This window comes from Brachyistius frenatus, unplaced genomic scaffold (assembly GCF_029030835.1).
Source record: "Brachyistius frenatus isolate BFR_SWC_R1_liver_20210118 unplaced genomic scaffold, ASM2903083v1 Contig_98, whole genome shotgun sequence".
Taxonomy (NCBI): Eukaryota; Metazoa; Chordata; class Actinopteri; family Embiotocidae; genus Brachyistius; species Brachyistius frenatus.
The window spans coordinates 796,215-813,053 of NW_027210697.1; the positions used below are offsets into that span (position 1 = coordinate 796,215).

The window sequence follows — 16,839 nt, forward strand, 5'->3', positions numbered from 1 at the left end:
GACTCACTTTGTTTCCGTTTGACCAAATGTGCTTTATATGCTTCATTATGAACAATGGGGGCTTTCCTGTTTGTAAAAGCAGCTGTGTACTGTCAGGTTGGGTTGTGGCACATACTGCAGTGATTATCTGACATTAATTTGAAAGCGCCTTACTGTGTGTTTTTTTTCTTTCCTATCTGCAACAGTAAGCACATATTAACAATAACAGTGTCTTATTTTTTTTTGCCTGCAGTCTCACTGCGACCTATGAATGAGTTTACTGGAGTGTCATTGTATTGCTGTAAAGAAAAGTTAAACAAAAGTAAGAAATCTGAGCAGGGAACTGAGGGTTTGCCACGTTTGAAGTAAGCAGCCATGTTCCCAAGAGGCCCAGTCACTTTGTAGATATGCCGATAGTCTGTCTGATAGCCCCAAATCCAGTCGTTTTCTTCTCTATTGTGAATCCTTTCTGAATGCTCAAGTGTAGGAAAGTGAGTGAAAGAACTTTTGTGCTAAGATAATCCTCTTTAAAAAAAAAAAATAAATAAATAAATTGATTTTTGTCCATCTGCTGGCTCGTGTCCAAGGTTATTTGGAATAATCCATGGCAGAATGCACATCTTCAGTCAGATTAATTGAAAACAGTGATTGTTGCTGTTTGGGGTTTAGGAGAAAGTGTTTCAGACAAATCACAGTTTAAAACCAAATCAATAAAGCTCACTGAGCTAAATTAGGCTGAAACACTCTCAAAGCAGTTAATGACAAATCCTGCCAAGCGTGGAGATAGAACGGGTCAATAGCTCAAACAAGCTGGATACAATCATGCTTTGTCACACAAGCAAAGCCATTATGGCAACATGTACGCCAGGTATGCCAGATCTCCCCGAGGAGAAAACCTATAAATGCAAATGATACAATAAGTATGTAAATATTCAAATACCAGAGGCTGAAAGATCCACCATCTTTTTTTTTTAATCTTTTTTCTGCTTACCCAGAAAGATTCAGGCAATGTAAAGCTGTGTGTGTGTTGTTTTTGAAGGAACATGAAAGAATTATCCAACAACAAGAAGTGCAACTATTTAACTGAAAGGGAAATAAAGGATAGAACATTGTATTATTCTGCATCAAAACAGTGTTTGTTTACTTTGATGGAACGGGTTTTCTTTGCCAGCTTCGTGTGCGCCTGAAGCTGAAACAGAAGTGATCTATGATGACGTTCCCAGTGAGGAGCCCCTCTCTCCCGATGAAGGTTAGTAGCTGCAGAATCATATTTGTTCAGGATGTTTGCCCAATCATGAATCTGGGTGTGTTACCTGTTTTTTTTTTTTTTTGTATAACAGATATGATCTATGAAGATGTACAGAGAGAAAGCGGTCCAAAGCAGGCAGACAACGGCTGGAGTTCCAGTGAGTTCGAGAGCTACGACGAGCAATCGGATAACGAGGCCAAGCTGCCAACACGCAGCAAGGTGTGTGACTGCATACGTGATATACACTTATTTCACATACACTGTCTTCTCTGCATGTTTTAAATGGCATCGCGATAAGCTCAACCAGGTTGTTTTGGTCGGGTTTCCAGCACTTAAAAATAATCAAGGAGAATATTTCATCCGCTGCTCCTCTCGTGCAGTCGTCTTTATTAATGTAGAGAACGAGAAGGAAACTGTAAAGATCATGAAAAATATATAACGGGCTGTCTAGCTTTATACTTTCATTGTGGGATGAAAGTAAACACCAGCCATTTCTGTCCGAAAAGCCTCAGATCTCCTCGCCTCTTTTCCTGCCAAGGATGCTGATAATCAGAGCTGCGCTCCGGAGCGTCTCTCTTCCACATGATGGCACTGTGTGCTCATTCACACTGTGCTGCGTTTCCCCCTCTGCTCCACCAGCCTTAAACGTGCATCCACCGCCGCGTGGATGAGGACAATCTGCAGTCACACGAGTATTTTGCTGATTTGAATCATTATTAATGTATAGTTTTACACCTACCTTTACATATTTTAACATATTGAAGGTGTTTTCCGTTGCTCCACTGTAATCCAAGAGTTAAATCGGTGCCTTGAGAAGGGAACAAAACGCTTCCTGGTTTTTTTGCCCAGGTAATTACAGGAGGGTGTGGTGTGGAAATCTCCCCACATTTCTCTTGTTATGCTCGTCCCAGGCCGCTGAGCAAAAAAGGAAGGATTCAGCTGTTCAGAGGTGTAATAATTATTGAAAAAACAACAACAACAACAACAGCGGACTAATATAGCCCAGCATTGCTTTTTCGACCATCAAAAACACATAGCTTTTAATTAGCTTCGCCCAATTAACTTTTCACTGAGTGTACCTGAAGTTCTCCTCTTGTTTGTTTGAGAAACCTGAAAGAGCTGCTACAGGGTTTGCTTATTTTTTTGCCAACAGTCCCCCCCCCCCCCACACCCCCACCCCGACACCCACCCCCCTCACTCCCCTTCCAGTCCTCTATAAATCAGTGGCCATCAGTCTCATACAGCAGACAACCCCTTTTGACCGAAGCAGTTCTCCGAGCTTTCACTCTCTGTGCTTGTGATTATTTCCCAGTGGTGCGTTTGCTTCTTTTTTTGCCTTGATCACTTTGCCTCCATTTCTATTTTCCTTTTCCCCCTACCAACCTTCCTCCTCCTCCTCCTCCTCCTCCTCCTTTCGCCTCTTGTGGCTAAAACACATCCTGCACCCACGCCCCGCCCATCCCCGTCCATCACCTGTAGCTCTCCCCTGAAGTGTGTCGGCTGAGGGAACGGTGTGCCAGGACCAAACGTGAACTGGCCATGAGGCTGTCTGGAAAGCACAACTATGACATCAAGGTATATCTCCAGCAGCAGCAGCTCCATCACACTGTTTCCTCGCAGAGCTTTAATCCCCTCTGCTACATGTTTGCCCACAGGATTGATGATCACCCAGAGCTGAAATGTGCTGTTTTGTATGCTCTGCTAACACAAAGTCTTAAATGACTCTCTGCTCCATCCTTCCTAACTTTCCTTCGGACTGTGACTTTGCTTTGAGACTCTCGGGCTGCTGTATTGGTCTTTCTCTTCTTTTCTTTTTTTTTTTACTGCCCGGTTTAATACCAAGACACATTAATGGTACACATGAATTATTAAGTAATATTCTGCGTATTTACTTCCATAAACACCAGTGTAACTTGCCCCCAATTAATGACCTACTTTCCAGAAGTAGCGTCGTTTAAAAATACTACCACTGTGGGTATATTCTGGGTCCGTGGAGTCTGGTTGCAGGGCCGCCGTGATGCTCAGGGGGGAGTTTGTGGTCAGCCGAATTCTCCCACGCTGAGCAACGCGGCTCCGCTACTCTGATGTGGGACTCGCTCGCTGCCATGATCTCGTCATGATACGCTCATAGACTCTCTGATTAGAGGCTGTACAGCGACCCACGGGGAGGCGCAGATGGTGTGAGATTCACGATGTGCCTAACTGAGAGCCACTCTCCCTCCATCTCTCTCCCGAGGAGAACCGTAGGTTATCAAGTCGCCTCAGCATGACACTTTCCTCCTACTCTAATGCTCCTTTGTTGTTTCTGTCTGCTCCTTCCAACCAGGTTCAGCAGCTCATGAAGGCGGCAAGAAGCGGCACGAAGGATGGGCTCGAGAGGACCAAAATAGCCGTCATGCGAAAAGTTTCCTTCCTGCAGAGAAAAGATCAATTGGGTAATGCGGGAAAGGCTGAAAAGTTTATAAATCTTGGTCAGCTGGCTTTTTACGGATGAAAGTTTTCCCATTTTTAGTAATGGGTATTGGTTATGAAGTTTGGATTTTGTTACTCCTTACAGTTGACACTTTGAATTATAGGCAGTTGCTTGTATATAAAGCTCACCCAGCCAAAAGTAGTGTTCCAGGCAGATAGAGTAGAAAGCCTTTTTCTTCATACAAATCCCTTCAGAGAGAAATGAAAGCACTGTGAAAGAAGGAGATCTCACTGATTATAACTGTAATAAATAAAACAGATCAACTCTCTCAGTTTTCAGACCACACGGTCGAGTAAAGGTTTTGATGCTTGAGAAAGGAAAAAGATGAAGCAACCCCTCATTACTTATCATATAGGTTGTGTTATAGGAACCCCACCCTATCCCACCCACCCCCCCATCTTAACAATAGAGGGAGATTAGCATCCATTAATGGAGAATGGAGCAGCCCCATAAAACCAAAGACACCAAACCCACGTCTCGAACAAATCTCAGCGCCATCACAAAGAGGTAAAGAGGCCAGCGCTGCTATTTTTAGGTATTGATCGAGGGAAATCTGCGCAGCATTATATTTCTTCTCCACCAATCCTCTGTTATCATTCCAAAGTCTTTAATTGGAACGGTGGAAGCTGTCTTTAAGTTTTTTTTTAAACTGTCGAACGTATTCGTGCCAATGTTGAGATGAGAATGTGTCGCATCGTGTTTAAAAAAAAAAAAAAAAAAGAATTGCAGACACACTTCTTTGTGGCTCTTTTATACAGAGATACAGTATTGTTTTTTTTTTTTCCAAAGGCCTCTGCTGCAGCCTCTTTTTTCTCTCTCTCTCTCTCTCTCTCTTTCACTGTTCTTTCTTTCTTTTCTTTTTTTTTTTTAATTTACTTCCGAGAGTACAAAAGTCTGTTCGTATTGTAGAGGTAATAAAACTTAGTGTGTCGCAGTGTGTCTCCAGCTGCAGTGAAATCTGAAGGCTGCCTTTCTGTTGTGCTCCTTGTCTCATTTTTTTTTTTGACACACACACACACACACACACACACGCACACACGCACACGCACACGCACACACACACACACACACACACACACACACACAGACGAACACTCTTTTACCAGTCTGTGTCTTTCTCCCTTTTCCTTTCTGCAGAAGAGGAGGATGATGCAGGATACCTGGATGTTGCTGTGTCCGAAATGAAGCATCCTCCCCCACAACTGAGCCCGATGCCAGAAGGGCTGACCAGCCACCAGGTGAGCCTGACACATCGTGCAAATATTTCTCTTTATTTCTTCTGATAGTGCAGCCTGCATATGCACTGCACTGAATGCGCTCTTTTATGTGAACATATTCCTTCCCCAGTAGCCTTGGGATAAAGCTTTAGGCTGTTAAAAGTATTTTTCTTTACATATCTATAATCTCTAAACTCTTTGTCCTGTTTGGAGACGCAGTTTGTTTTATACCAGCTAGAACAGCCGCTTACATGCCAAAGGAAATCCAACAATTCAGCCCTCCGATTGAGGCCTCGTTCAAACAGACGTGCTCCTCTTTGAGTCTTTTTTTCCTTCCTGCAACAAACACACGATTATTGTGCAATCCGTCAACCAGCGCCGTGCTTAACTGAAAGCCCACCACATACTGCAGCACAATCATGTCCTCTTAGCGCTAGATTTCCTTGACTGGTCTGTTGTCTGCACAGGTTGTCAGACGCCATATCCTCAGCTCCGTCATTCAGAGCGAGCGCAGCTACCTGGAGTCTCTCAGGAGGATCCTGCAGGTGAGCCGCTTTCGTCACGTTGTCCTCTTCTGCCACAGGCAATGTCGTCACAATTTTGAGCCATTATGAATTACACCGAAAAAGAGAAGTGGTGATATCCATCAAATTATCGAGGTGTCTCAGCATAAATAATCCTGATGAAACAGCCGTCCTCGTTTTTGTGGCATCACGCTGATGCTGAGAGAGAGAGAGAGAGAGAGAGAGAGAGAGAGAGAGAGAGAGAGAGAGACAGACTGTCAGGCTAGCGCAGGAAGCATCGCAACCTCTCCTCTTTAATCTCTCTTTTCAGAGGGGAAAAGGAGACTTGTTATCTCCTCATCACAAATAAAAAAAAATATAAGAGGAGCACCTACTAAAATGGAATCAACAGCGATCAATGGCTGGTTTATGCGCTGCAAAATCGTTCACTCTCAAGATGCGAGGGTGGTTTGTCGGGTGACATTATTACTTGTGATACTTTGGAGGGGGTTTAGTTCTTTTTGAAATCTCTCTTTAAACTCAGACGGTCCAGCCAAGTAGTAAATTCAATTCATTCAGACATATAAACACAAGAACTGAAAGGCCACAAAGCACAATTAGATAGTGAGGGTTGTAACTAATCATTACTATAGAACAAATTCCTCAGTTGTTCATGTTGCGGATGTTCCTCATGTCAGTGATTAATTTGCAGTATTGGCTTCACAGAGATAACACTTGGAAAACATTAACAAAAATTGCCAACACTGCGGCGCAGATAGATGCTAAATACTGTTTTCATCTTACATGTTTTGGTTCCTACATAATATTATCTACACTTCAGCATGTTCAGTTTCAAAGACGTCATGTCTGCTGGCTCGCCATCCACAAAGAGCCTGTCAATTAATTTCTGTGCTATAATCATATATCCATGAGTGCACACTGAAGAATCAATCAATGCCCCCTTTTCACCATGTTACTTTCACATCTCGGACTCCGCTGGGAGCTGCTTTTTGCCATTTTTTTTAAATCATTTTTCGATACGCTGTTTTACAGAATCCTACTTGTGGCTGTCTTTCCAGGAACAACGACTACATTTTCCCCACGTTCTTCCGATTCACGGGATTTTTCTCACTTAGCCCTCTGTTGTTGATTTATGCGTCTAAAAAAGAAAGAGATGCTTAAAGAATGTGGATTTGTGACTCATCTTAAGCACCCACCCACCCACACAAACACATGCTGTACACATCAACAACAATTAAAAGCCCAATCTCTCTGTCACCAGGAGTACCACAGACCGCTGATGGAAGCTGAACCACGCATCCTGAGTCCCCGGAAGATTCGGCCCATATTTTACCGAGTCCGGGAGATCACACAGTGCCACTCGATGTTTCAGATCGCGCTGGCGTCACGTGTGGCCGAGTGGGACAGCAGCGAGAAAATTGGAGACTTATTTGTGGCCTCGGTTAGTTTGCCTGTACATGTTCATGGGATGTATGTGAAATAGAAATGGACCTGGAGGCTTATTGTCTGCCTTTATATATATATGCCTATATTAGTATATATATATCGACCAAGATGTGAGTGTGTGTGTGTGTTTGAATGCATTGTTTGTTTGTTTCTTCCTCAAAAGGAAGGGGGGGGGGTGCTCAGTGCTCAGGTTTCTTTTGTGAGTTTCTGCACTGTGCTCATCCATAAGGTCCGCTCATTATTCTCCTGTTAGAGCGGCTGGTTTGACTCCATCCTCCGCTGGCCATTATAGAGCTGCTCCATTGATATCCCTAAGACCTACCACCAAATGAGGCCACACTGGAAAGGGGAAAGTAGCGGGACTGTGTACTCCTCATTGAGCAGACTCTTTTTTTCATGTGGTAATGTATGTGTACCTGCAGGGCTTGTAGTGATATGTGAGAGGCAGGGTCCTGAGGGAGGGTGCGAGCAAAGACCAATTCCCCAGCTCCCCTCAAACTGCCACTATCAGCTGCCTAGTGTGGGTTTAATTGAGGAGAGAGAATAAATGTTTACCGCACGACAGACACCCCCCCCCTTCCCCTCCCATAACTCCCCCCCTCCCACTCAGTCTCACACACACACACACACACACACACACACACACACACACACACACACACACACACACACACACACACACACACACACACACACACACACACACACACACACACACACACACACACACACACACACACACACAAACTCTGCCACCTCATTCCTCTTTGCCCAACTTCTTAAATGGCTCGTGAAGGGTGTTTCGCAGTAACTGGAATGGTAAACAAACCATTTTTTAAGCACTATACTTAAACATCTATTTTCTAGCCTCTCTTTGCATTGAAATTACCAACAGGGTGCCCGCAAATCGGATGGTTAGATAGAAATTTCAAAATGTCAAGAGGAAATTACATGAGTGTGAATGCCATTGTAAAAACAAAACATGGCAGAGTACTCGACCGCCTCATTGTGGGGCTGCTGCCACAAATTTGTTTATTTGTTTTTGTCTTCTGCTTTCCACAGTTTTCTAAGTCCATGGTGTTGGATGTATACAGCGAATATGTGAACAACTTCACCAATGCCATGGCTCTCATCAAAAAGGCGTGCATGTCCAAACCAGCTTTTCTGGAATTCTTAAAGGTGAGCTCAACGTGGACACAACATAGCATTTGTATGTTGTTGTTGTTATTTTTATTTTAACTTTTATTTATTAAAGTAATCCATTTGTGTTGTAGCTCCTGTTTGCTTTTTTTCCTTTGGTGTTCAGCAGATGTTGAAGGATCCATGTAATAAATAATTCTCAGGTTTCCAAGGAGACAGACAAAAGGTTCAGCGAATAAAAAGGTCATTACTTGCACAAAATTGTGATTTACCTCGATGCCGTTCAAGTAGTGTCTAAAATGGGCTCCTTAAAATCCTGGAATTTTCCATGGTTGTCCAGTTTGATAATATGTCCTGTTTTCATGTTAAAATCACATCACTATTCTCAAAATCTGACAATAACTTTTATGCATTTGTATACTTCTCTACACACTAATATGTGTATGTGTGTTTTTCTGTGTGTATACAGTATATAAGACCTCAAATAATAACCAGAAAACGTGTAAACACATCTGTTTATTCTGTATGTAGAAAGGAAAGTGAAAAACGGACCACTTCCCACGACCAGACGATCGAGATGTGTTTCGCTGTTTACTTAACGTTGCCGACATTAATTAGGCATCACGAAGAGGAAAAAAAAAAAAAAAGTGCCAGGGGTGCATGGAGGGTGCCATGAAATGATTTAAATGTGCTGAGTTGAACAAATTCCCTGTGCGGCCCAGCTTTCGGGCATGAGTGCAACCCAGATCATTGAGCTGTAATGCTGATTTACAGACGCAGATCACACCGCTGACAGCCTTGCATGTAACTGCAGATAACGTGCATCCCGTTCCATCTGTTGAAAGGTTCCTCCGTCTCTCCTGCTGCTTGTTGCAGCTCTCAGTGGTCATGCGCGACAAACCAAATAATAAATAATCTGAATCAATGACAACCTTTATTATGTTCCTTTCAAGATATTGTGCAGCCACTGCATGCACGTACATGACCATACGCATGAAAGGAAATTATAGATGGGCTTATTCATTTCACGGGACGCCAACATTATAATTTAAAGCTGCTTTTGCACAGAACCATTAAGGTGAGTTTAGCAAAGATCAGGTGAAAGATTTTAATATCATTTTAAAAAGATTATTTACAACTGTAGAACCAACCATGTAAGGAACTTAAAAAATATCAAATTAGACAATACATAAAACCTCTGGGTCATTGTGTTTCTTTTGGTTATTATTTATGAAGCAAATAGTGTTTTTTAGAAGTCTTATATTTACATACAATGCAGTAAAGCTTTACCCTATTCAGTAGTTCAAGCTGTTGTGTAGGCGGCTGTTGCTTGGATGGCAGGATTTATTATTGAACCTGCTGGAGATGTCGAGGGCCGAATAGTTCACATCTGCTGTGGAGGGAAGTGTCCACTTGACAGGTCCAATGATATATATCCATCCTTGCCCATTTCCCGCTTTTGTTTTAAATATCAAAAGTAGGTATCGAGTGTTTTTTATCCCAAAATTTCCACAGGAGACAGTTGATACCGGTAAATGCCATCGCTTTCTTGCTTTGCTGTCGAGGTTGCCTGGCAACAAATGCAATTCTACTCAGTGAGGTATATGACATTAACGAAAGATGCATCTTGGAGAACAATGTAGAATTTTCCTAAATGTTTAATATAACACAACTAGATCCATGTCTATTGCATTTATAGTGAGTCGCTAACATGCCTATGTAAATATACTGTAAACAGTGACCCATGAATCTACTCCACCTTCTTTTAATAAAGACTTAGGCTTGAGCACTCAGCTGGGCGGAGCCAGGCTATTTTGGACCCAGCCTGACTCAGGTTCTAAATACGAGGAGCCGAGTGGAGCTCCGAAGACCTCTGCTTTGAACTTTTCTCAATGTTTCCTAACCCATCATTCAAACAGTCTTACTGGAGCCTGTCAATATCTCCCTTGCCTGTTTACATAAGACTTAATTACTCACTTCCTTCATGAAGAAATATTGACAGCCTGTCGTTCCCCGGTCACTTGTGGTTGGTGGGGAAGCAGCAGTCTTACTTCGCCACCGTTGGTGTTTCCCATCAGTGATTATTACAAGACAGGACCTTTCTATCAGCTGAGAAAATTCAGATCATGTCCTCGGGTTGGGCGACTGCGGCCGCTCAAATCATCTAAGACGGTGTTATGGTTTTCGATGCTACCGGTGTTTGACACGTTTCACTGTACATGACTGCCTTCCAAAAGGGAGCTAGAGAGGTTCTCTTAAAACACCTTTTACCCACCGCTGTCTCTGCCTGACACCACTCCAACCGTTTTTGTGCACGAAGCGAGAAAGAGCCCATCTCTGGTGACATCGTGGCCCAGTCGTGTGGTGGAAAAGGTTGTACACTGGGCTCCTCGAACTTTATGGAGTCCACTCAGGTGTGATCCTTTGCTTTACGAGGTTACATGTGAAAAGGTATGAAACTGTCCAGTCGCTGAACATTGGAGCAAGCAGATCAAATGTTTTGAGATCCCTGGTTTCCTACTTTCACCTGTGAGTTAATAGCAGTCTGGCCGCTGATCATTGACCTCTGGTGTTCTTGTCGAGTGATTGTGTACAACACATATAGGTTGGTGTTTGCTCTGTTGTAGCCAGACGGTTTCCTGCTAAGGCCCACTTACAGTGTAACATCATGGGCTGCTACACACAGAAGTAAAACAGGGTAAATTCTTTGGTAATCCAAAAACAGAAACAGTGGTCTTGGACCATACTGTGAGACATGACAGAGATTCAGTTCTGTTTCAGGGCTGCTTTGATCCGTCGTGCATGGGGTGCCTTAAATCTGTGCTGGACATAAAGAAATATTACAACGATCAAGGCATTCTGGAGCGAAACATACTGCCGGGTGTCAGAAAGCTCTGTCTCAGTCACTGGTCATGGGTCTTCCAACAGTGTAATGACCATAGACTGTATTTTTGGAAGTAGACGTAGCTTCCGGGTCTGAAAAACGAGGCAGATGCGCAAGTCTTTAACTGCAATACCACCGAGAGCAACTAGAGATCGGCTCAAAAAAGCTTCTGGCTCCATAGACTGCCATTAAACTTGGTAGTATCGTCGGGTTTCCAATCAGATCGAGTCAGATCCACCACCACTTTTATCATATTCAAATTAATTCAGAGAAAATTGTATTTTCTTTTTCTTTTCTTTTTTTTGTGGAAGGTTACCAAAATAATTGCTCCACATCTGTAAGTGCAGTCCTTTTACCTTTTCAATTAGAGCTTCCGTGACCTAAGACAGACTGTCGGACACCACCTGCAATAACATGAAATAATCCAGAAAAGTGGAGCCCTGTAACATTTGCATCCTGCCTCTCTACAGGTTGTTGATTTAGGCAGGTCACACTACTCCTTATATCGAACAAGTACAATGACAGAATGTCACATTTATAGAACCAGAGTTACGATCTGAAACCTACATTCATTCATTTCTTGACTGTACATGATCCATATACATACATCCATAATCGTACTCTGTGAGAAGACTTAATGCAGTTTTTATTAAACAGAAATCACCTTTTAATATGATTGATATTTTAGCGACAATTCAATATTGAAAAATCAGATACCACAATTTTGTACCAAATACTGTGCCTTTTAATTAGTGTTACATTTATTGATATAGTTTGATGATGTGCAGTACTGTATGTGATGATAAATGAGATAGTGACTGCAGGTCCACTTAAAGGTGGAGGAATTCATCATTTATTTCACTCGGCTGGAAACATGAGAAAAACTTTGATATTTATGAATTTATTAAACTGCAATGTTAAGGGCTAAGAAGAAAGAAAATTTAAGGATCGTAATATTTCAACGAACAGAATATATAGTCTTTCATCATTATATAGATATTAACCCAATTCATTTTACATTACGAACAGTTCTTTACATCGTTTAAAATGACAACGTTTCTTAAGTATGTTAAAATCGGGTTTTTGTGTCAGCTCGTCTACTTAGCAGATGATATCAGAGCTCCCAAGTTTCAGCAACAAGCATTTTTTCTAATTTTTCAAGTTTAGTTTCTCTCAATTGATCTTCTCCAACTTTTTATACTTCACTATGTGTTAAATACATCTCATGATTTGCCTTTTCAAACTCATGGTGTCATGGCTCAGACTTAACACTGCACTGATATGATTTCTCTTCCTGACGTGCGCCCACAGTAACACATTAGACATAGCAAATAAACAACAAAAAAAGTCTCTTTTATACTCTCATGACTAACAGACCATGATTTCCATATGTCATTCACCCACTCACATGCCCTCATGGTCAATAGAGAATTCTGACAAGCTCCTTTTCAAGTAGGATTAATAGTTTACTCTTGATGGCCTTTTTGTACAAGAATAGTTTTCTAACTGCATTTTGTTTTCTCTCCTTTGATTGCAGAAAAAGCAGGCGTCTAGTGTTGACCGGATCACTCTGTACGGCCTGATGGTGAAGCCCATTCAGCGCTTCCCTCAGTTCATATTGCTCCTGCAGGTATAAAATGTCGTCTATACACAGTTGGTCCTTTAATTTGTTTTAATTTAATCAATCCCTGTAAGTCTTTACCAGCTTAAACACTTTCAATAGGAGAAACTGGAGTCAAATTAAAGATTCAGCAGCACACGCACTTATAAAGATGCAAAGCTGCTGGGCCACAGAATCGATTATGGATATTTACTTATCCGAAGTACAAGAAGTCGCACATCACATACTTTCACCCTGTGGTTAGCCAAAGCTTGAAAAGGAGCTGGCCACATCAGTTTTTCATATTGCTGGCTATATAGCCTGACTTCCACTTTCTATTTTGAGCTAAGATTTGGATTTGAGCTTGACTTGCTGGATCTGCAAAAGCTCATTTCATCCCTCAGTAAGCATTGATTATCCATGAATTCAAAAGATAAGTTATGAATGTGAATCAGGCATTTTCTTCCCACCTAAACTCAGCACTCCAAAGAGGAAGTGTATGCATTAAATCATACATTACAGGGAAGTGGAGCTGAAGGCGACGCAGAACATCTGAGATGCATATCAAGACAACAGCGAGCTTTTCACTGGGTTATAGATGATAGATATGCAAGGCACACAACATGCAGTCCAACAGACTTTGATCAGTTGGAGTTTTTTAAAAATTTGTTTTTATCGCTTTAGAGCTCTGTGGAGTTTACATAACCACTGGAGAGGCAGTGTGATGTTCACAGTTACCTAAATCCTCAGGAAACTCTGGCACTCATACACCCAAATTCCAAAAGAGCATTTGACTCAGTTTTGAACATTTTAAGGTGAAAACTGTATTTTTACTACTAAATCATAAACAGAGAGGGGTGTATATATATATATATATATTTTTTTTTTTTTAACTTGCAGCACCTTCACCTAAAACTTTCCTTGTGACCTTTTTAGGACATGCTTAAGAACACACCGAAGGGCCACGTGGACCGTCTGCCCCTGCAGCTCGCTCTGACCGAGCTGGAGATGCTGGCTGAGAAGCTGAATGAACAGAAACGAGTCGCCGACCAGATTGCGGAGACTCAACTGCTCGCCCGTAGCGTCAGCGATCGCTTGCTCAGTAAGGTGACTGAATACGCACGCGCTCTGCCTCACGCACACGTGCACTTGCAATCAAATCAGCTGCGAATCGGCCCGCGAGCCCTGTACCTCCTCTGCATCGTTATCGCTGTGAGCCAAACACCTAGAAATTAAAATTGTAAATAGCAATCTATTATATCACTCTCCCAAACATTAATCTAGGGAGGCATTTTTATTTAGAGAAATTATCTCAGAAATGATGCCCATTATCATCCCTAAACAGCAGCAAATGCAGCGGCAGAGGCGTCGCTTCTCCATTACCGCGCCGAAATTACGGTCCAGCCGCTGCAAATCTGAACAAATGCTGCTCCGAATAAGAGGAATTAGGGAGTAAATGAGACATTTAATTGGAAACTGTAAGAGAGCTATCTCTTTCACCCTGTTGGTCTCCCCCTTCCTCTCTCTTTTTCCACTTTACCCCTCCTCTTGCACCCCCTTGCTTACTCTCCTTGCTACACTCATGCACTCTTCTTCCCTTTCTCCAGTGTGACTGCATCCTCCTCTGTCTTCTTCGCTCTAACACCCCCCCCCTTCCCCCCCCCTTCTCTATCAGCCCTTTCTTTCCAAGACTCTGAGATGAGCTGATTTGGCCAATCTCCTCCACTCACACAGAATTCCATTTGCTGTGGTGACACTGCAGAATTCCAATAGGAAGCAGTCTCTCCACTATTGCCCCCATAACCAGCCAATGAAATATTCATTCTTTGTCTCAAAGTATCTAAGTCACCAGAATAGGGCAGATAACAATGTGAGTGAGAATGGGTTTCATATACACACACACACACACACACACACACACACACACACACACACACACACACACACACACACACACACACACACACACACACACACACACACACACACACACACACACACACACACATATGCATGGTGCAATGCCCTCTGTGCCTATTGATGCTTGGAGACTGTAAGGTTGTGTTCTCATAGCAGAGCTCGAAGGAGCTGTATGATTTTGGTGGCCATCGAACAGATGTCCAGGTTGGACTAATTACTAATTTTGTGAGCAATCTGAGTAGAAAATCAGCTCCGGCTCGTAGATAGGAAATCCTCCTTTATGAAATGTGGTCAGCTGCATTACTGCACCGCAGGTTGTAAAATGGACGCAGCGGAGAGTTTCATTATTTGCCTTCCGAACATACAAGCATCAAAGTGTAAGGATGTGAACTCCTCATTTGGATTTAACCTCCTGCCTGCTGTAGCGTCACTTTAATTGTGATGAGCCCGGCTTCGTTTGGTGCAGTGTGCATAAAATATAAAGTATTGATTTAGGCAGTCAGAAAAGAAGCTGGACCGAAGTGATAAAAAGCTTTCGGTTGCTATTTCCTTTTGCCAAAACATATGGATGACTGAAAAGCACAGCGGCACCAACACTGTGTGGCATAAATCGCATCTGTTATTAGATTCTTAAATTGTGTCTGTGTTTGAGTGTGTTAAGGTGGGTACACAATAAACTGTTTATGCATTTTTGGCGCTGTGTAGTTGCCTTGTTATGGTGGAAAGTGTCAAGGGTCTCAATGCTCATAAGATAAGCCTGTTTGGATTTTTGTGTGTGTGGTTAGATGGATAGCATGGTGTAGACAAAAAGACAAAGAACTCTAAGCACAAGGCATAAAGCAAAATGCATTTAGGGCAGGGGTCTTTCTTCTGAGAGCTACTTTGACAAAATGAAAGTGGCCGATGATATCCTCGTGTTTAGTAACATTTATTCACATAGCTGAGCTCCACCCAAACCCGCCGAATAAGCTTCTACTATGTGAACAAAAAGGAATTGAAGCTCAACACAACAGCTTAAATTCAACAGCATGTGCGTGTTTTCTTCTGTATGCATATCTGTGTGTTTTTCAAATAATGAAGCTCGCATAGTGACATCTGTCAGAAAACAAAGCAATAATGAGTTACATATCACTTTATTACATCATTTCCCTGCACATTCCCTCCCTCTGAACTACAGAGGGAGGGAATGTGATTTACCAATAGACTTTGGTTTATCAACTTTATGTTCAAACCTTTCACGATCTACTTAGAAACGGGTTGTGTAATACTGGTAGATCGCGATCTACGGGGTTGGAGACTCCTGATTTAGGAAGTGTGCAAATCCACTTTTACTAGTTGAATGACAGATAATCTTCCTTTCTCTTTAAAAGACAGATTGCTATTATAATGGTGGATTTAGCAAATAGTAAAGAAAGAATGTACTGAGATGTACCGCTGCACAGATTCAGCATGTTGATGTGCACAATAATAATAATAATCTTTCACGTTTGATCGTTTTATTATTTTTTTTGCGTGATTGCCCTGATGAGGCCTCAAATTCGAATTTTGGCCGTCGCCATCTTGCTAGTTCAGAGCGGTTTGGAGCCAGAAGTGACCATATTTTTCTTGAAAAAAATATACAGAGCTCTGATTTCACGAGAAGCTTTTTGGAGCCGACCTCTAGTGGCACTCGGTGGTATTGCAGCTTAACGCACTTCAGCATCGGCTTCATTTTTCCGACCCGGAAGCTACGTCCACTTTTATATCCAGTCTTTGGTCTGAAACTAGCAAAGACTCTTGTGTTGCGATTGGTGTCGCTTCTCGCTCGGTGTAAGATCGAGCTCGCAGAGTGATTGGAGGCAAGTTTTAGAGAGTTTTTATAAACATTTCTGGAAACTCCTGAAAACCTTATTTTACAGTAATCAGAGGAACCTAAATGCAACCTTCACTTCAATGTGTGCAAGGCAAAGCTGGAGAAAAGGGCGTGTATATACTCTCTCCTGAACAATGTTTGCTGAACACGCTATGTGTGTGTATGTATGTATGTATGTGTATGTGTGTGTGTGTGTGTGTGTCATTAAATGACCTTCAGCAGAATGAATGTGTTGCTAATCCCCGATGAGACATCTGCTCCTCCGAGCCTGACTTCTGTGTCCTCCAGGCACCGGGCTCCGGAGGACGGGCCCTTTGTGAAGCCGTCTCCTCCGCCTCTCATCTGATTGCTGTGTCCCTTTTAGCAACTGAACTTGGAGCAGGGGTCACTGGTCCTTTGTGAGACGCTCATTGAGACTGTGTTTGGCGAGCGAGGACAAGTCCTGAAGTCGAAGGAGAGAAAGGTCTTCCTCTTTGATGATGTACTCATCTGTGCCAACATAAATGTCAAGTAAGTCCCTCTGGTACAGCAAGTTGAGCTAAATGCCCTTGAATT

General features: G+C 42.5%; 1 protein-coding gene across 3 annotated transcripts in view; it reads left to right on the forward strand.

Moving 5' to 3' along the window:
• arhgef10la (Rho guanine nucleotide exchange factor (GEF) 10-like a) overlaps positions 1-16,839 on the forward strand; it is a 103,338-nt gene that overhangs the window by 19,899 nt on the left and 66,600 nt on the right. For 2 of the 3 annotated variants that reach the window (XM_069711285.1, XM_069711286.1), the window contains exons 5-15: positions 1,151-1,228; positions 1,320-1,447; positions 2,708-2,803; positions 3,555-3,663; positions 4,839-4,939; positions 5,386-5,463; positions 6,704-6,883; positions 7,951-8,067; positions 12,450-12,542; positions 13,449-13,619; positions 16,649-16,794. In XM_069711285.1, coding sequence (XP_069567386.1) covers positions 1,151-1,228; positions 1,320-1,447; positions 2,708-2,803; positions 3,555-3,663; positions 4,839-4,939; positions 5,386-5,463; positions 6,704-6,883; positions 7,951-8,067; positions 12,450-12,542; positions 13,449-13,619; positions 16,649-16,794 — 1,297 coding nt within the window. The remainder of the gene's footprint in view (positions 1-1,150; positions 1,229-1,319; positions 1,448-2,707; positions 2,804-3,554; positions 3,664-4,838; positions 4,940-5,385; positions 5,464-6,703; positions 6,884-7,950; positions 8,068-12,449; positions 12,543-13,448; positions 13,620-16,648; positions 16,795-16,839) is intronic. The other variant, XM_069711287.1, reaches the window with a different exon arrangement.